The following is a 21796-nucleotide window of genomic DNA, read 5'->3' on the forward strand; positions in this document are numbered from 1 at the left end:
TTTTTGCAGTTCACGAGTCTTAGTTAAGCGTCTGATAATTATCGAGGCTAGTATTTTAGATACTATATTAGTTAAACTAATCCTTCTATGGTTGTCACAGGATGATTTTAACCCTTTCTTATATATTGGGACGATCAGTGATTGTGACCAGTCAGATGGAATAACGTATAACTCCCAGATCTTAGCTAAAATATTAGTCAACCTAATCGCTAAAATTGGACCACCATCCTTAAAGACCTCTGGAGCCAATCAATCTGGACCAGCTGCCCTTCCTCGTTTCAGATTATCTATAGTTTTCTGAAATTCAGCTAGCGTCGAGGGACCTACTTCAATGTTCTATTCACACTGTATGGGAATGGTGGGTAGTTGTAGGGTAGCTGAAGGCCAGCTGAAATGTTCCGCCCATCGTTCTAAACGTCTGGACTGAGAGCAGATGTGGGTGTCGTCTTTTCCAAAATCGTCTCACTTACACTTGACTTATTAATTCCAGTTTCTTTTATTAGTCTGTAGAGCTGTCTTGTGTTACCTACAGCCGCCGGCTTTTCCACTCCTTTTGTTTTCGTTGCCCACCACTGCTCACGATCGTTTCTTAGACTTTTGCTTAACCTAGATCTGATTTGTTGTCGCTCTTCATCGTGTTCAGAGCCTGATGGGATGAGTTTACGAGAATCCATCAGTGCAATAGACCTTGGGGGAATCCATTGGTTCTTTGTAACCCTGTGGTTTAAATCACTGATTGATGTCACTGCTGTTTCCAGGGCTGTTTGTATAGCTTTCCAAGCAACATCTGGGTCAGCCTCGTTTTCAGAACTATTTAAGTGTGACCTCAGTTGTTCCTGGAACCTACTTTTGGTTTTCTCGCTACTCAAATCAGTTCTAATTGTTCTTTTTACTGAGGCTTTTTTGCGTCCAGTGAGGCACAAGCAGATGCGTGCCCGTATTAGGGTGTGGTCGGAGTCCAAGCAGGTACTCCAGAATGAGCGACAATCTTGTACCGACCCTCTCCAACGATGACTGATGGCAATATGGTCTATTTGAGTCCATCGTTGGTTTGATGCAGGCGCTCGCCATGTTAGGTGATGTCTCTCCTTATGCTTGAAATTGGTGTTTGCTAAAAATAAACGATTGTCTGAGCACAGTTGCAGCAGACGATCACCACTATCTGTTCGCTGAGCCGGAATACCAAAATACCCACCTAAATCCCTTTCTATTTAGTTTAAACTACCTCTCTGGTCATTAAAGTCACCTGCTACGAGTACTATGTCTGAACGTTTAGCTTTCTGAAGAAGTTCGGACAGCTTTCTGTAAAATTCATCTTTCACTTCATCTGATCTGCAGTCAGTGGGAGCGTAGGCAGAAACGACGAAAAGGCAACGACGTGTGTCCCTATCCTTCCGAGTTCTTACGGAGCCGTTTAGCCGAACAGCACATAGACGACTGTTGACGGGAATCCACTCTAGCAGTGCTTGTTCCGCCCTCATGCTTAGTGCTATGCCTACTCCTGCCAGTCCACGAGAGATGGCCGTCGGGTCACCAGATACACGGAGGGTGTATCTCGTTGGCTCTCCGTTTTGCCGAGGTGAGGTCAAGTGGATGATCACACTGGGATCCTGTATGCGTGTTTCGGAGACACAGCATACATCAACGGTACGAGATTCTAGAGTTCTAGCAAAGGAAGCCTGTTGACCGATTTGACATAGGGTGCTTACGTTGAAGGCTCCAATGTGTAGTTTGGAGCGAGGTTTCAGTAGACCTGGGACAGTGTTTTGAGCACTAGAATCGTTGGCTACGGTAACATATGAGGAGGAAGCCGAAGAAGGAAGTTTAGAGTTGAAAGTCGATGTAGGAGGAATAATAGAAAGTGAAGAGGAAGGTTGATTATGAATACAGTGGTCTTGAGTGCTGTTAGAGGTATGAGGGCGGTTATCACTTCCCGGCTGCCCACACCGTGGAAGGGTTGTTCTGGAGGTACCTGAAAAGGAACTTGGATTAGAGGTGGTCTTAGTGACCTGGGAGCGTGACCGCAGTGCCCAAGGGACAACTACTTGAGGTCGGTCACACACGACCTTTTTATGGGTAATTTTTGTGTCAGCTCCGTACTTTTTGGGACCTTACCGCCGGAGACGGATATCCGTGGGATAAGGCGAGGTGTGCATTTTTAGGGTCGACCTTTTCTAACCCCACCCCTCCTTGTGGGGAGTGACAGCATCGCTGTCATGCTGGTTGTCTGAAGGAAACATCTTACTGCCGTCACATCTCTGTACAGTCAGCAGTACGGCTTCGCCTTCGGACCTTGGGTTTGTTGCTTTTAGTTTTACCGCTCTTCAGCTGACCTGTCTGACATGGTAGGACTTGAGGAACAGTTGTTCCAGCCAGTATAGCTCGTTTGCTTCATCACAATAGGCAAGCCCGACCACCACGTCAAGGTAGCAACAACGGTCGGGTGTGTGAACTATCGATAGCTGTTTGGTAGCATTTTTCTGAAAATATTGAAACTGTACTTGACAAACGAATATACTCAATTCGTGTAATTGTAGTCAAAAATTACAACATATATTATCTCGAAATATACAACAAATACTGAACTACTTTTCAGTTAGAAACTGACATCTCGATACATACTGAGAGCACTAAAATATTGTCTTTGATACGCTTGTTTTGCATAGCACATCTCTATACTCTAAACAAGATGACTAATTGCAGTCTGATATATTTAGAATTATAGTTGAATCTAAATTATTATTATCCAGAAATCACTACAAAACCTGTGGAGAAGACAAATACGGTATTATTATTTATTCGTTTGTATCAAAAACTAGGAAGTCTTTTTTCAATGTCACCTGATCACACAGGTTATAGACTAACTTTTAATACACGTAACTTTTGTTTGTAACTATCAAGGTAACAACAATAAAACTACTAGAATTTTGCCCTTACAAGATATGTCAAAGAAACGATCTGTACGGAGTATCTTTCGTTTACCTTTTCTGTAAATGTACCAGCAGTATTTTGGTTCCACTGGGATCCTAACAACATATAGATGGGTTCATAGTCGGATAGGATGTCCCAAATCAATTAATTAGATGCAGTTCTCTTGTAATGTGAAAATGAACAATATCTAGATGACCGGTGTTGTTCATGACAAATAGTTAAATAAATTTCTGATTCACACAGCGGAATTCAGACGTTTCGATTTAACTTTAATATTATTTACATTAGATTTTTAAAAAAATGGTTATGATGAAGAAAGTTAATTCGAGTTTTTATCAGAAGTTATTGCTTCTGCTAACAAGTCACAAGCGCCCTTGTGCTTTAACCAGTGCTTTACTTGACATTCTCGACCACAGTACCATTCCTGACGACATCTTGAACATCGTTTGGAGGCAATTTCTCCACATGTTGGACATCTTGGTGTTGGATATAGAGGATTTTCATCACCTGAATTCCCCAAGGAGTAGGAGAACAATTGACTGAGATGTTCTTCAGAAAATGTCTCAGTCCACTGCAATGCTGCCTTTTTCGCCGCCTCTTTCCCACGATTAGATTCAGTTTGTTCTTTGAATAGTGTGGCAAGTTTCCTCCATTTATTCTTATATCTGAAAAGATAATGCAATAAAACTATTTTTGTATTTAGTTGCTATCGGAGTAAATTGTGTTTCAAAATTTCAGTAATTGTTCTATATTATTGATAAGTACGATTTAGATTTTAAAACAACGGAAAATATCCAGGTTATAAATATATATGGCTTAAAAAGTAATAGGTGTATTAGGATAACAGGAACATTTAGTGTCAAATACCATCTACAATTCCGTTAACCACTAAGTCATAAATTCATTATCTTATTAATAATCAAACATTTGGTAAGACAATACCACATAATTTAATTAACTAGTAGTAAATATGTCTTACAGTATCGTATATAATATTTACTGAACTTTGCATACCGGTAGTTGTTAAAGCCTTTGCAAAATATACCTCTGTGTAAGTCAGATACTATCCAACTACTAAGAACGTTTCCATTCCGGTTCGTTTTCTGGACTCTGATACTAAGGGATGTCCATCCGTTTTCATTGTATTTCATAAAGAGGTTTATCAGGCTTCCTCTATTCCAAATATCCTGAAATAAGACGTACAGAGCAACTGATTGTTCGGTATTTAAACCTCCTAGAGTATCTGTTATTCGTAGAATCAGTCAAGCCTATTCTGGATGCCTTTCATTTGTTTGATCAGTTAACTCTCTACATAATTTATGTCTTTGGACATAAGTTTACAGAATTCTCTAAATAATGTTTTAGGATTATGTGATTTAAGTAGTTCCTTGTGTATATATACTGGAATTATGAATATCTATATGTTACATATAAAAAAAGCTTGTTTATTACTTTTGTTATCTCGCATAAATAAGATTCAACAGCTTTTGAAAATGAAATCACCGAAAAGAAGCTTTATTCCCTTCAATGTTTATTTTATTTCCTGGTGAGGATAATGAATCTTCTAAGTAATAAGATTTTCGATAAAATATTATAATTGCCAAAATGCTTCTTTTAATGTCAGATCCGAATTGGTTCATAAATGTTTTAGATTTTATTTAAAACGTAAATTTACCAGATAACTTTTGATAAAATTACCTTATCCAAGCTATATGACTTTATTGTGAAGCTTTCATTGTCGTTTCGGACACCTCTACCAGTACTTACGTTGAAGCTACAAATTTTGCATATCATCATTTAATGACTACTTTGTTATAATAGTAAATTACACATTAATTTAAATCCTGTTGACTGTTGGATCGTCACTATTAGACTGCAGCTTGTTTTAATGCGGTTCATTGCTGTTTATTGTTTTAATGTGTTCAAATAAATAAATAATCTAGTAGTACTGCCACATCTACACATAGAAATGATCATTTATACTCCTGAGAAATAGAAGTTGATACATAAACTTTTTGTGTACTACTTCTTCGACTACTGCATACGACAATAAAAGCATAAACACTGTATTATAAGATAAGAATATAGCATTATTTAACAGACATTCAAAGATGATTTATTTTGATGACTATTAATTATCCATCTTAGTTGCATCGAAGAACTTTTGTCGTCACAGATTGGATTGAAACAGGCTTCATCAATGTAAATAGAGGTCTGAAATCGAGTCTTGTGAATAGAAAAATAACCATAACTGTAATTAATTATATTCTAGTAAGAAGTTCAGGACATCAGCTTGTTTAGTTTACTAAACACAGTTAGAAGCAAAAAAAGTAAATGAGGTCCGTACCATACATCATCTGAATTTGATTAGAACGACTATTTAGTGATTTCAAGTGTAACAACGTGGTAACGTCTCACGAAATAGTTTCTCTAAACTACGTCCCATTTTTTTCTAAATAAAGAAGAGTTCGATAAACAGAACCATTCAGCATCATAACTTCAAATAACGCAACAACAACTATTTAATTAGGCCTTGAATTCTTAAATTGTTAGCTACATTGAAGGGTATTGTGTGCTTTGAATTTAAAAGTTTTCTGTTATCGTCCTGATTATTTATGGAAACTCCTCTACACTTTGGAAATATTAGCACATACAAATTTAATTATTATTTTCAAAAATAGCCCTTAAAATACTTTACTGACTGTACAATAAGCTGTAGAAGCTTCATGAGTGTATAAATTGAACATAAACTAGTGTAACAAGACTACTACACCCATCATATAAGACTTACTTGCTAAACAATGATTCACGAATTTCTGGTACTACTTCTATAAGGCACATATTAATTTTATCACTTGTGCCTCCATACGATTCATTAAGACTTAAGTCCTCCAAAAAGCGTCTTAGGTCAATTAAAACAGGTAGAACATCTAGTTTTAATTCGGTAAGTAGTGGACGTAGTTTCAATAAAGCAGTCCTTCTGTGGCTAACTGAACAATCATATTTTAGAGAAGAACTATTGGCTAATAGAATTTGAAATAGACATAACCATATCTATAAAATACAAAGATAAACATTGGAGTAAGAATATTAATATATTTTTCGATAACTGCATACTAGTCGACAGCCTTACCTGAAATTCAAAAACACTAACATTTCCGAAAAGAATTGTAATGTGTTCCTTCTATATACATCAAAATGGTGTTATATTTTTAATCGCAATCTAGAACGCATACCTTTTATCTTAGTACCAGAGTTATCACATTTTTCTCATTCAGTGTCTAGCTTTTTTATGTTTGACTCGTGCTGGTCTTACCTGCTTTGCAGTGTATAACTATGTACTCGTTATTATAACTTTCTATCAAACACTTTCAAAGCTGGTTCCATAGCTTATCAAACGATAAACAACCTATTTTACTCCTGCTAGTATTTCTTTGCTCATTTCATCATTTTTATGCAACTTCCTAAGCAAGTGGATTAGCTAGCACTGTTAATGACTTCACTCCTGCATCACAAAGTAGATAATATATAAGCAAACCAGATCTACAAAACCTTTTTAGATCGCAATGGAGAAACGCATTCGATGTAACCTGTCTCTGTAAAGACAATGAATTAACGGTATGAAGTAATGGAAATTAACGTGTCGGGTCTGATGCAGTTATCCACCGACGACAATGAAAGATGGTCACTCAATTTCGTGGGTTAGTTGAAGTTAGATAATAACAACTTTGAATACCGACTTAGCGATCTGGAGGTCGGGGGTTCGAGCAAGAGGCCGAAGGTCCTGGACTCTATTCTCGCCTGCAAGGTCGCAGATGTGCACTGCCGAGAAGTCCTATATTGGAGCGAAACGACCGTCCAGTGCTTCCAGGTTTTCAATGGTGGTCCGGCTTCAATTGACTCATGATCTTAACCATTGAAATTATTATAATATCCACAAAACCCATCTGATACTAATAAATATTTTCTTTACTACTTTTTTGGAAGCACAACAGTGTTCTGGATATTTCATTTTTGAATCTGTTCCTAAAATATACCAGACCTGATTTAAAGATATGTTTTTCGTTCTACTCATGAGATAAAATAATCCAAGCCCTAGTTTCACATTGGTTAAAGACTTAAATCATTGGTTTCTTATCTAACCAAATCCAGATAAACATTATATTAATATTTACCTGCGCTTCTGGCTTGTGAATAACACAGGATGTTTTTTCATATGGTATCCATGACCCGTTCTCATGCCAAATATGTTGACGACGTTGTGTATTAGATTTGTCATAACCAATTATTATCCATGGTTTCTGTTCAAGTAATTGACAAAGTATAATTGGGATATCATGTGTGTAAAGTAAACGACGTCCAATACTAGGAGGTAATCCACTGTCTGAATTTAAACAGTTTTCAAACAAGTGTCTAACAATAGTGATAGCTTTAATACCCTTTTCATATTCTATAACCTTATACTGACGATCTAAATCCTTCAAATTACTGGTATCACTAACCTATATTGTTACAAGGGATAAATAAAAGATTTATAATGTTTTTTTAATGGATAAACTTAATCAGTTATATGAATGGTTGGATAATTTAACTCTAATTCTGAAGTCTTACCTTTGGTTTCTGCTTATATTAATAGCACAAATAGGAAATAAACACCTTTCATATGATAAATCAATAACTTCGTTACCTAGGTTATTTACTTGGCCTCATCAATCTCAAAATCGATAGGCCAAATGTTCTATCAAGGTTCCTTGGGCATTTGTAAGATTCGATTCAATCGTTTATGCGGTTTGGCGATTTCATCAATTAATTTACCAGCTCTAATCAAAACTTAGCACTAATTTTCAAAACTTCATATTATGTGACTGCTCAACAAATGAACATTTCTAGAGTATTGTTAGTTTTAACCTAATATTCATGCCTTCTAGTTTGACTACCGAAAATTCTGTCCATCATTATTTTCTGTCGTATTTTATAAACTAAGTATCATCGTAAATCTGACTTTACAAGTAGTATTTTGTTTGCTCAACCTTTTCGTAATCGAAGAAAAATATGATATTAAACACGGTCTTTCATATTCACCAGTAAGAAACCGTAAATGCCAAAATAGTTGCTATATGTTTCATTTTAGTAAAAAGCCATTCAGATTGTTTGTTTTTGAAGTACTCCGAAATTTCTATGACATCCACATAGATCACTATGTAGCAAATTTACATTACTTTCATTACTTCATATATACCTGCCTATAAGTATTCAGTAGTTGATTGTCATGGATGTCTCATTTGTACTTGGAAAAACGTTTTGGTGAATATAAAAGATTCTCAATCCGTTCAAAATTTCTTGTCTGACAATTGAAGTCGTAAGTTGGTCTCAGACTACTAGTAAAAACCTAGAAGCATTGGGCGGTCGTTTCGTCCCAACAAAGGACTCCTTAACGATGTGCGTCAACGATTCCGCACACGCGACTTGACTCGTGATTTCAGTTGTGAAGATACTATAATCTCCGCTAATTCCCTACACTAATGTCCGAGTTAACTTTTGTTTTGTTTCATACATGACCACCAACCAACTGAAATAAACAAACGAATACGTTTCCTCCCTTCTAAAGCTTCTAGAAATAACTTCCGTGTCACCTTGTTGAATGAACACATGTCTTTCAGGTTTTTAACGAATTCCAGTTGTAAGTTCTTTACAAGACATATAAACTTTTGGACTACTTCAAACGAAACATTCTGGACCAAAACGTTAAGAATTAATAGAAATACCTATATTTTTGCCTTCTTGAACGAATGATAACAGGAAATCTTTTCTGTTTTATGTTAAACTAAAGGGATATTGCAAACCAGTATTTCACTTTTGATAATTGTTCCAGTTTTCAACAGCTCGGTGAATTTTGTGAGAGCCGACGTACATTAATAGATAATCAGTACAAAAAGCCCTAACCTTCAATGATTTCCAAAACTTAACTGATTTACTGACAAATTACTTTATTAACCCCAGAAAATGTTGATAAGTACCTTATTTTTCAATTCGAAATACACTGACTTTTCCTTTTCTGATGCTGATTGAGTTACGAGATAACACAATGACCGATGGCACCAATCCCCTAAATCAGTAACTGAATCTCCAAAGGTTTCTACTGCATCACTGTGGAATGTCACGGTTTCTAGTAAATTTGCCAACAACAGTTCATGATATATAATAGTATACAATGGGAACGCAGATTTAGGTTCCTCTTTATCGCTTAATATAATCTTAAACACTTTTTGCTTCCAAAGTTCAACCATTATTAGATCGTGAACTAGAATCGGTATCTTTTGATGACTAACAAGAAATTCTTTGATAAACTCATCTGATTGAGTACGAGCCGAAGCAACAGCCTGGAAATAAAATAAATTACTATTTGTTTTTACCTGCATATTTAGCTTGTTTAAATACCCATGATAATTAAACCACCTTTCTAAACCGAAATCTCCATATTTTACAAGTTCCATGGACCGTATAAAAATCTCAGCCTCTCCAGAATATATAATAAATTGTTCGTTGCCCTTGTACTGCAAGGAATAAAATATATCACTAAATAATGCACTCGAAATGACATTTGTTACATGTATACACAAACTTATGAAAATAAGAATAAATAACCTTCGAAAACTTAACATTGGGAATGTCTATTTAGCTAAAGCACATAATTTCATTCGCTTATTTTCCTAAAATGGCAGTTGTCTGCGATTTCAGCTGTTTGGAAGACTGCAATCTAGTCAGCATGAATATTAATAAAGTCACTGAGAAGCCGAACTAATTAAATGTTATTAGTATTACTACGTACTTAAGGAAATCAAATAGAAATAGAGTCTTCAGCGTTATAAAAACTGTCTAAACACATTAGGTTCCAGACATCCAGTAAATGTTTACTATTTATACCAACAGATGAACCTCAAACTTGACTGTTTTTTGCGTTCATTTTTCACGAGATGTGGTTGAGAACAAAATTATTGAAAATTTCAGAACATGCAAACTATACCAGTAAAAATTATTATCCCGAATTCAGTGGCAGTGTCAGGCGTACCAAAGGAGTACGTCTACCACGTACAGGCTCTCTACTCGAACACCACAGTTTGAGTCACATCTTAAGGTGAACTGCCGTTATATTTGGCTTCAAGTGGTGTTTATCAGGGTTGTCTGCTTTCCCCATTTTTATCCAACTTTAACATGCACTTAGAGATAACGCTCTTGTCATCCGGCTTTCAGATAATGGTCTTCTACCAGGATATTCACTTATTGACTTAGAATATATGTTTCTGTTTCGCGAAGACGCTGACAAAATGCATAGTCTTCTGACCACCTATAATTAAGAATCGAAGCATGCTTTATATGTGGTTCTCTGCCTTTAACTGATAAATATTACTTCGGCATTGGCTTACGTCATTGCTCGAGTCAATGTTAGTGAGTGAAGTAGTTGAAAGCATTGACCAGTTAGCTTATCTTCAAATTTACGTCAGTCCCGATGGTCTGATATCAGTCTGAATCTCGATACGGATTTTAGAAGACTTGATCGACTTTTTCAAACTTGCATCACATGTAATGTAGGCGAGGTACCTGTCTTCCAACCAAGAAGTGAGTTTGCTATACAACACTCCTACGTCATGGATGTAAAACATGGCCATTAAGAAGAGGGGATATTCGTAGGTTACTTGTACTGGATCATAGTTGTCTACGAAGCATTACTCGTGTAGTTCGAGACCACGGAGTAAGCAATCCCTTGGTTGGAATTATGATATTAGGGTGGAAAATCGATTGGTGAGATAATTAATCTTCATCTATTGATGTGGTTGGGACATGTGTTATGCATGCTAAACCAATCCCCACCTCAAACAAGGTTGCTTTCTGGTGCGGGGGTAAGCTAAAAGAAAGGCAGCCGAAGCGTGGCATCAGTCCATGGAAGCACTGAAAACCGAACTTAGCCATGCTCATAGGTATAGATTACCTGGTGGGAGTTTGCGTGACTATCGTAACCAGTGAGTAGAGACTTTGAATGATATGGCTCAAAATTATTTTGCTGTGGCGTATATGCATCTGTTCCTTGCCTTCTCACAAATTATAAATTCCTCAAAACCTTTTTTGCTGATACCATTATTACCTCTACTGTTCTATAATTTGGCCTGGTAATATCATTCCTCTGTGCTAACGGTTATAGCAACTTGAACTGCAGTAAATAAGTACCAGGTTCTATATTGTGACTGACTGGTGTTCACAAAGATATTGCTGTGTTATTAAGGTGGGATGATTAGTGATATAGATCAGCTTGCACTCATATTATATGATATCAGTTAAAGAAGCTGATCGAGATTACTTTATGAACATTATCGTCTAATATAACTTAACTCAAACTATCAGTCTTCATCTGAATTGTTATTCAAATTAATGACAGATTTCGTTTTCTCTTTCTCAAATGACTGTATTTCGTACCACGCTATCTTGACAAAAAATCTTTTCTTACTCCACTGAACAAGCCCTTGTTATTTTTCGCATCGTAATTAAACCGAAAGACATTTTCTTGTACTCTGTTAGTAAACCGTTGATGGTCCTGTGAGTCGCGATACACACGTGTTTTCTTCATGACAAACTGTCCAATTATAATTCAGCCTTTATTTTAACGCAATAATTTATGATAGTTGACATCTTTATAAGACATTAAGTATAAGGAACTGCCAAAAAATAGATGCTTTTAGTAAACTGTTATCTATCTCAACCACTAAGCGTTTCCAATACTTCTGCTTCTGGATACATTAATCGTAAAATATTTGACTTTAGAAAATTCAAATGAATGGTGTTAGACTACTCCCCAACAAAGTCTAGCTTTTTTATATTAAAAAATGAGGTTTCGACCTTCGATAGTTAAAAAGTTGCAGTTTAACGATTAAACCCGAAAAGCCGAATTCTGGTCGAAACCCACCTCTTTACACTTTTCGGAACTGTGAACTAGTCAGATAATGAGTATTTACCTCACAAAACTCCCATAATATTTTTTATACATATGAAACAAGTCCTCAGAAAATAAACAATGATTAAAGAAATAGCTATTTTAACGTCCATTTTTCCATGGATATCTAGCTGTTTATGTCATACCAGACAGTATAAGAATAGTTTGATGACATTTGGGTGACAGCAATTTTTCTGTAAAATAAAACATCTACTGTTCCCATTCATTTTGACTTATTAATCGTTAGCTTCCTGTGCACATCTAAATTACGCAAAACACCAAATGAGATAATCGAACCTAAATGGCTCCAGTCACAGTTTGCACAGGAGTTCCCAAGCTCCCAATTTTTTGGGGGAAATTGGGCCATTTTGAGGAAACGGTCAAAAAACCCGAAATTTCCTCAAACGTTGGGAAAGTTCCCCTAAAGTTGGGAGCTTGGGTTTGATCAACCTAACGTAGGGAAATTAATTTGTGAGTTATTCGCTACTGAATGAAACAAATATTTCATTAAACTAGGGTGCGTCAATGACGAACACTACTTGAAAACGCACTGAAAAACATTGAATATTCATTGAAATTAAGGGTTCATTCGTATATATTACTAAGGAAGACTGGATGATGACAGTGAAGAATCATGAAAATTACTCCAGAAGCACTGCGTGAAGAATTACTTCACTAATAAAACAAAAAATACGTTAGCTACAATCATACATAATTGTCATACGAAGAAAACATGGTAACTTCTCATAGAGACTAAATGAAAGTGAGACATTTACTGCATCTTAAAATGTTAAGTTATTATCAGTTGAAATCATCCAACTTATTCAGTGTCTCACTTCACGAAGTGATATGTTCAAAGATCTGGCATGGAAAACAAAATTGATAATTTGCTCCTACCTCTAACATCATTAGTAATTTAGTCACTCTAGGTTGTCATAACTACGATGCAGCAAAACAAAATATGAGTCATCGTTAAATACGGTCACGAGAACGACACATTCTTATGCTACCACAATCTAATTTCAATTCAACACTTATTTGTCTTGCTATTTATTGTCACCAGTACGTACAGAGAATCATAAACGCAGTTATCGCGATCACCAATAATTTCAATTTGCGTCAAAAATTCAGCATACACAATAAACAATCGCTCGATTTGTTGAATACTTCAAACAATAAACGAGGTGAATATCATCAGCAAGAATGATACGTTTGATCATAAACTGACTTAAATGAAGACAACAAAGGGAATGTAGAGGGTACAATTTTCGTGAACGTTTGTCTATGTTGACGGCTTTTATCTAATAGCTGAAAATATTTCTGAAACCGAAAAAGAACGCCTTCAATTCTAATTGTCCACCAAACTGTTACATATATATTTAGATTCAGTATCGTAACATGAACTAAGTCAGTCTGTCATATTCATTGCATTCTAATCCTGAATTCTTTTAAGAACGCTAAATTATCTACGACAGTTTGTCGTGCTTAATGATAAATGATACTGAAAAAGGTTAGACTGGGATAAATCGGATTGTACTAAAATGTTAATGCACCAAGTTTCGCTTAATTTCTTTGCTGTCAAATATATATAAATAAAATGACTTACAAAGTCGACAACTCTAGATTTAAACATCTATGGAAAAATATTTCGAAAGTCATTTGATTATAAAAGTGATAAGTCCCATAAATGTGTACCTAACAGTGGTACATTTTCTTTTGATTTCAATTACACATAACACATACCTTATGAGGTAACTTTCATGTTATAAAGTATACTGTACTATTTCTTCTCTAAAGTCGTACAAGAGTCTAAACACCACAGCTGATTCCAGCTCATCCGATTATGAATGATTTTGATATTATTTTGACAAAGTCTACGCTATTAAGAAAAATCGTGAAATATAATAATCCTCAAACTGTAAGACATCGTAATAAGGACTTTTGTTTGTTACGAAAAAAGACATCTATTTCCTAAGGCTTTGAAACCTGACACTAAACGATAATTTATATTAATGTATTCATGGTTGTGGTTATTCTTTTGCAGGCAACTCTTTTAATCCTCAGGGTCTCAACCGTTATCATCATTACGAAGATCATCATAAATATGTTAAATTTCAGCATGAGATGAAATTAAACAAGATTCATGTTTTTATAAGTAGATTAGTGATATGCGTGCTGCGCTCAAACTAGTAATAATGGGAACAACATAATGTAATAACTGCAGTAATATTTACTGCTAAGGTTACTGTGGGGCTCAACGTTAAGCAAGAGACGGACCCCTGCTTGTTTTTAGTGAAATCCGAAACAAATACAATATTTCAATGCAACTGAATTCTCGCTTTAGTGAAGCGTGATACCATATATTGTTCACTTAAATTTTCTTGTAAGATTTCTCACTTAGTTATAAATGAACAATGTGACACACTCTCTGACTTAGCGTACTTCCACGATAACTAAATATATTCGAGTTAATATGCTAACTAAGAATTTACGCCATGGTCCTATCCAAAGCTAGTGAAATTATATAAGCACAAATGGACGTATTACACTTGATATTCGTAATAAACACGCTAGCAAGTATAAAGGGGTCAACATTTAGTTTAAATACCAAAATTGTGTGCCAGAATTTCGAGCTCATATAAATGAACAAGCGCTCTAGAAAGTGCAGACTAGATTTTAAAGTTGAAAGTCGAATAACTGTCTGTAATTCACCTGAAATATTTTCAAACTCCACAAAATGTCAATTTCTACAGATATCCAGGTATCTTTCTGCACTAAAACATCTGAAATACACATCCTTCTGGCAAAAGTAAGACTCTTTTGTAAAGTTACTCGATAAGTACGACAATTTGGCAATGATATATTAAAGAACGAATCCAAATAGTCACTAAATGTGACGTTCACAAACGATTGCACAAGTTGTACCATTGCACATCTCTAATTTATACTGTGAATCACACGGTATAGGTAAGGATATACTACGACTATAGTCTGAAATCTACATAGTTCTGGAATTAACACCTGTAATTTGGGTAATTCTTACCATAAAATTAAGTTTTGTGTAACCTTTTAGTGGCCCGTGGATCTGACTCCTATTTAGATCGTACGAATGTTTGTTATCGCCTATTCTCGTATATCATCGTCGACTTGAATCGCGTTAGTCAATAACGGAATTAAATAAGCCGAATAACGAGAATTGACTTGTGAATACATATATTTTGTATATGAAGCGAATGAAACAGAGCAAAGCAAAATGACACGCAGGGAAGATGGCTGGGAGGCCAACTCCATTTTAGTCAAGTGTTAATTAATATTTATCAGCAGACAAAATAAACTACAGATATGTGATGAGACATAGGATATGAAGTGTACACACATATACGCTCATATAAAAACAGCCAAGACTGATAAGCAAATAATTGACAAGGTCAAAATATGACTCAAGTAGAATGAATAGAATGGAATGTCCGAAAGCTAGAATAAGATATATGGGCTTAATATAATGACTGACACTACAACCTCTAATCTTGTAATTCTAAACCGGTTGATTTCGTACGAGAAACGCCCCTCCAAATAAAAATTCTGTATTATGGTGACTCACGATTCCCTCCCTTCATGCTTTACTAATCTATTGAACTACGCTTATTTTATGTACGTTCTTTCTTACCCGATAACTTCCGTTGTCTATTGATTGTTCAATGAAACACTTTTCTATTTAGTTCACAGTTCCATATAGTATTAACTTTTTATTCAGTGAATGAATTTTCACTCCAATCCACCTCGATTCTCTAACCGTCATCATGCTGAACCATCCTTACCCGATGAATACTTAAGCCATTACCTATCAAACTTTCCTTGTTTTAAAAAAAATTTTTTTTCTAATACCGTTGTCTATTTAACCTCACTGTCACCATGTATAACAGAAGTTTATTATCAGTATTATTATCACCCTGTAAAAATAAGTATATATATATTTGCGATTGTACAGCTTTGAAAATGAATTCGCCGAGAAGAGAACTCTTCACTGAACTAATCTTTCTTTCTTATACTGCAAAAAAACATTCAACTGGCTAGTACGGTGATAAACGATAGTTATTGCAACACTAATGCAGTGGGACAAACGCATTCACTAATCACTTATGTCGTGAAACATGTGTCAGAAGCCTCTGACATCTGTGATTATCGGGGTTCTAGAAGATGGATCTATTCAAACCTCTACCTAATATCAAGAAATATATATAACCGTGTATGTTAAAGGACTGTATTCACAATTTTATGAACTATCATTTAAATCAAATTTGGATACTATAAATTGTTTCATTTCCGAAACTACCTGTCCAAATTGGTGAGTCTGTCACAGTTTGTTTTTTTTGACAGTGTTTTTTTTCCAAAAAGCTGTTTCATATATTTGTTAAAGAAGCAACATAATAATCTTAGACGGTAATAATCTTCTAAACTACTTATCTCTGCACCTCCCAATTTTTACTAATATGGACTTTCAGTTTATATATGTATCACTTACCGTACTTTTTTGATTGTCTGATATTAATTAACGACATTTCTAAATTACTTTACTATATAAGGCTATCTTTCGTGTCACATATGTTAAAATTTATACAACTTGCTCCTTTATATTCTATTTTGCCTCCACACAGATACTGACATAAATACTTCATCTCCCCTACTATCTTCCTGCCATTGTCATCTTTTGATTTTAACACCACTAATCCTCACGATACATTCACTCTTGGTTAAAACATAGATTTTGATTTTTAGACTAACTTGAGCCCTCGGAATTGATTTTTTCACCCCCTTCTATTTCCAACATTCTGTTCAATCCACTTGCTATACGTCACTTTCTTATCATGCCACAAAAGAAAGTGAAGACCCCTGCTCCTAAGCGTTCAGCCAAACGTAGGAAAACGACACAATTTAACACCACTACTGACACGATTTCCAACAGTTTCAACGAGACGAGCCACTCCGTTCATCCGGAAGCAGACAAGCTTTTACCAGTTGTCTCCATTCCAGACATGTTGAAAACTCTGATGGTAAACAGTGATGGTAATCGCAACTGCAACCATATGGATGCTATAAAAAAGTTGCAAGTAGACATGAACATTCTCAGTCCGCTTAAATATCTCATCAACCCCAACCTCACAGAGACTCCAGATCAAATGAATGACATAAATATTTTCCTAGATCGTGTTGCATCAGAGGTATTTGAAAGAATAAGGCGATCTAGCAATGCATTTGTGTTTAATATACCGGATACACATGCCCTTAAAAATACCAAATCTAGTCTGCTTAGAGCCAGCAATATGACACACGTACCATGTGTATGCACAAGATTAAAAAGAATTCATCCTGGTATGCACTCACCGATCTTGTTCAAATTCAACTCATCTGTAGACGCCAGTGAATTTTTAAATTCCTCCAATTCATTGAGACGAAAACAGATTTTCAAGGATATTAAGACTCTTCCGGATAAAACACCATGCCAGCGAAAAGCAGGAAGGGATAACTACAGACCATCAGCGTCAAACTCTCAAACGCATCATAATCCTAATGGTTGTAAAGTTAAGTCCGATTCTAAGAGGACGTCTAGCTTAACAACTTTGCCGCCACCGAAAAACTCTTCTGAATCTCATAAAGTTCAAAACCCAGAAGAAAGTAATCCCGATGTAGGTGGTGTCCATCCACTTAAGAATGTTGACTTAGATTCAACCCGAAGTAGTTGTGCTGATGAAGAATGGGATAACACAATCCAAACCCCTGTTAGTGCAACACCCAGTTACAGTAACTGTGCAACGGATAACAGGAAAACTAATCATAACATTCATATAACTGACCACGCACTTAACGTTGATATATTCGAACCTCGCAAACCATCGCAAGTATGTTTAACAGTACACAATCCTCTCCAACTTATGAAGAAGCCGAAATCAACCACAAACCTTGGAAACAAACATCTTAAACACGTTACCCATACGTCAGGTATAAATAGTTATCTGAATTGTAATTGGCCACTCGGTCACAACCATAGACCTGATAGCCTTCTTGGTCCGGCTCCCAATATGTACAGTATGCCCTTATCAGATGTTATATCCAATAGCAATGAGAAGACTTTTTGTAATTCCGCCGGCTTTCCTGCCGGCAACGGTAAACATATTTCACATGGTGACAAAGTGGTTGAATCTATTTCCCCTCGCAAAACGACTCTTACCTTAGCTAATCCTATGAGTATTCATGGAACTACCAATTGCGATTTATACTCTAACCTGCTTCACTATGATGACTCTGAGTTTCTTATTCTTTCGTTCAATGCCCGCTCTCTGTCCGATAAAATTATTCATCTTAAAACTCTTTTATTCCTTGTAAATCCAACCATTGCACTTATTACGGAAACGTGGTGTATTTCATCTATATCCGATCATTCCTTGAATGTAGATAACCACGTTTTCTTTAGAACCGATAGATGTTATGGAATAGGAGGCGGTACAATTATCTACATCCGTTCAGACATTCAAGCGTGCAAATTTGAGGATAAATCCCTTGATACTATAGACGACTCCACTTGGGTTACTGTAAACTGTGGATCCCAAAATTATTTACTTGTGAGATGCATATATAGACCACCTCATGCGGATACTAAGTTTGACAAATTACTAACAAAAATATTTTCCATTGCTTCGCACCAACCGCATACTTTTAAAATCATCGTAGGTGATTTTAATCTGCCAAAAATTACATGGGGCTTGACTCCGGTACCAGGTCGATATAACAAGCTAGTTGAAACATTAGAAATTTGTGGATGGGTTCAACAGGTCCGAAAACCAACCAGGGGGAATAATACACTTGATTTAATGTTCACAATCAACATAGACTCTATCTCAGTGCATACCAATCATGAGTTTTTTATGAGTGACCATAGAATTGTATTGAGTGTTATTCATTCTTTAAACGCCATACAATTGAAATCTAAAGCTTCAATGACGTACCAGAGCAGACATTTTGATCAACAAACATGGAAACGGACTGAAGCTCTCATTCAATGTTTACCATGGGAAACTTATTTTACCACAAATAATGTTGACATTGCGCTTTCCAATCTATACCACAACCTCATATATTGACTTGACTGCACTGCTCCAGTTATTGGCCGTGTGGCTTATAATGCTAATAGGGGCCGAAATACTGTACAGACACATACACTCAAACCTCTCAACACTGTTCGTGACCTGGGTTTAAGATATAGCAATAGTCTGAACTTTTCTGAACACATTATATCTCAAGTATCCAAAGCTAGAAAGCTCATCGGATTCATAGTGATAAACTTCAATAATATCGAATCGAGATTATTATTATTATTATTATTATTATACAGAAAATGTATCTCACCCATTCTTGAATATGGTATTTTAGCTTACAGTAATTGCAGGCATAATGACCTGATTAAAATTGAAGGTGTTCAAAGAAGGTTCACCAAAGTTGTTCTGGGGTATTCCGACAAAAAAGACTATCACCAAAGATGTCAACAACACAAATTAGAACCTCTCTGGATCAGATGTATCAAATTAAATCTTGTCTCTATCTACCGGCTTATTAACTGTATTTCCTACTCCTCGGTATCCACCCCTTCATACCTTATGATATCATCCCACAATCTACGCAATAAGGAGAATATTCTAGCGATTCCAAGAACCCACACAAACTTACGTCAGAATTCTTTCCTTCTTCGCTACTCAACCATGTGTAACAGACTGCCAGTGAACCTCCGTTGCAGTGAAACTACAACCTGGTTTAAAAGTCTCCTTGACGATTTTCTTTCCGAAAGTGGATTATGTCACCTATTGAATATCAATGTATTCAATAATGATTTGTACAAACAAGGTCCGTCATCCATTTAATTGCTTGAAAAGCAAAATAAAACCTTTAAGTCTTTCCACGTCTATTTTATTTTATTTCTATTTATCCTAATATATGAAATCTGCTTATGTTCGTGTTTATCATTATTACCGTTATTAATAACATTATTAGTTCTCCGACACATTAGATATTCTTTTTGTATCTTCTTATCCTTCTAAACATATTTAACTCCAGATTGCCCTTTAAAAGCAATTTTGACTTTCATAGCATCAATCTTAATTATTATTGCACAAATATTTATACTAATATCCGGTTTCATCCTGTATACTATTACATGAATCTAAATGTATTCATCCGAGTGCTTTAACGGATTATAATTATTTTATTTTTTCAATTGCTGGTTTCCTTCTGAGGTTGATATTCATTACACAATGATTATTCTTATCATGGATCAGAACTTTTCACTAAGTGTTCACTTCTTTTCTCTCTTCTTTCCCTCCAAATAAATATTATTCTTAAGATTACGAAGTTTGTAATTAAAACAATAAATTGTGTTACACTTAAATTAAATTCTCAAACCCGTTTTATCTTCACTATGCATATATGTCTCATACATATTGATATTTCATTATCCTTTTCATTTAATTGTAACTTTCATAGCATCACTCCAAACTATAACTGCACAAACATTTATTCTAGCGTCATATCTTACTGCCATTATAAGTTATTTTTTCTTAATTATTTTTGTTACTAATTTAACGATACACACATAGTCGTTTATTCTTGTTCTGTGTTCGTAAACACGCCTATTAGACTGTTTGCATATTTCACGTCTCCTTTATTTCTATTCCCTTATTTTCTCCATTTCCTTCTTTAAACTCAATTCAATATTCTTCTCAATTGCACAGACCCGATTTATTATTATTAATATTCTACTGTTATTGCTCTAAATTTTTTTAAATGGCAAGTATTATGCCGACATTATTGAAAACTATGTATTATTGCATTTTTTGAAGAAAACTGAAATGGTTTCTTCAAAACACTTATGTACCCATAAGATGTGAATAATACTAATAATAATAAATCTTAACTCCACTATAGCTGCCATAGGTATTCGGATTGTGGCGCTTTTACATGTAACACCTTTATGATTAAATGATACTAACCACGCGCGCTATTTAAAAAGGACAGTGGTATTTTTCCTCGCTGAGTAAATTTCTTTGTTTTGATCATTTATTACGTATCAAGACTACTGTTTTCACCTTGATTGAATTTATTTCAGTTAAAGTATTCGGCTAAAGTATCGTTTTTACTGTTCTCTCAATTAGTTTTGTCGTTGGTACTCTTGAGTACCTCTTTTTCAACTGTATCTGCTAGTACTTTTGGTCATAGCAATCTGCGGCTCTTCACTTTTTTGGTCATTGATTTTTTTTTGTTTTTGAGTATCATCGCATCTTGAATTAGAACCCCTCCTAAAAAACCGGACAGTGTAAAAAAAAGCAGTTGCCAACGTCCGGGTTGTCATTATCCTGTTGAAAGCGGCATGCAGTGCAACGAGTTCAAAGGCTGGTACCACGAAGTTTGCACGAACTTAACGCCTGCCGCTTTCAAACGGTTCAGTAAGAAGGGTTGTGTATGGCTTTGTCAACAGTGCTGCTCGGATGCAAACAGCTTGTTAACCGAGGCCATCTCACTGGTTGATGCTGCAAAGAAGTGTTTTAGCATGCATAGTCGGAATGCGTCAAACAGCACTCGATCTGTAGACACGCAAATCAACGTGAAGGAAACTAAGGTTAGTCCGATGATAGATGACTCACGCCCGTCAAAGAAAAAAAAGTAGTCTCCAAAGGGGCCTGCCGTAAACAAAAGCTCAAGAAAAGTATGGTCTTCTGTTTCCCGTCTCCCAGATGGGATCCAGCAGGAAACACCTGGAAGCCGCAATCGCAAGGCTCGATCGGTTTCAAGCGGTAAACATAACCCGACCTCTCAGGTCGTCGACAACCCACCAAAATC

The 21796-nt window shown here is 35.7% G+C and overlaps 1 protein-coding gene across 3 annotated transcripts; it reads right to left on the minus strand.

Annotated features, from left to right (window-relative positions):
- Positions 1-1957: 1957 nt before the first annotated feature.
- On the minus strand, positions 1958-13241 carry ZMYND10_1 (Zinc finger MYND domain-containing protein 10; the record flags this gene model as incomplete). 3 transcript variants are annotated; one of them, XM_051211624.1, is made up of 6 exons in its annotated part: positions 12985-13241; positions 9345-9485; positions 8949-9311; positions 7107-7433; positions 5723-5985; positions 3251-3596 (listed from the first exon to the last, which is right to left on the minus strand). In XM_051211624.1, the coding sequence occupies exons 2-6, from the start codon at positions 9423-9425 to the stop codon at positions 3251-3253; spliced, it is 1380 nt and encodes a 459-aa protein (XP_051071708.1). In that variant the 5' UTR covers positions 9426-9485; positions 12985-13241. The 3 variants fall into 3 exon arrangements, with proteins under 3 accessions (XP_051071707.1, XP_051071708.1, XP_012798697.3); XM_012943243.3 differs by lacking the exon at positions 12985-13241 and adding an exon at positions 12812-12984 and having other exon boundaries at positions 8949-9485; XM_051211623.1 differs by lacking the exon at positions 8949-9311 and having other exon boundaries at positions 1958-7433; positions 12812-13241.
- Between the last annotated feature and the right edge of the window lie 8555 nt (positions 13242-21796).

This window comes from Schistosoma haematobium, chromosome ZW (assembly GCF_000699445.3).
Source record: "Schistosoma haematobium chromosome ZW, whole genome shotgun sequence".
Taxonomy (NCBI): domain Eukaryota; kingdom Metazoa; phylum Platyhelminthes; class Trematoda; order Strigeidida; family Schistosomatidae; genus Schistosoma; species Schistosoma haematobium.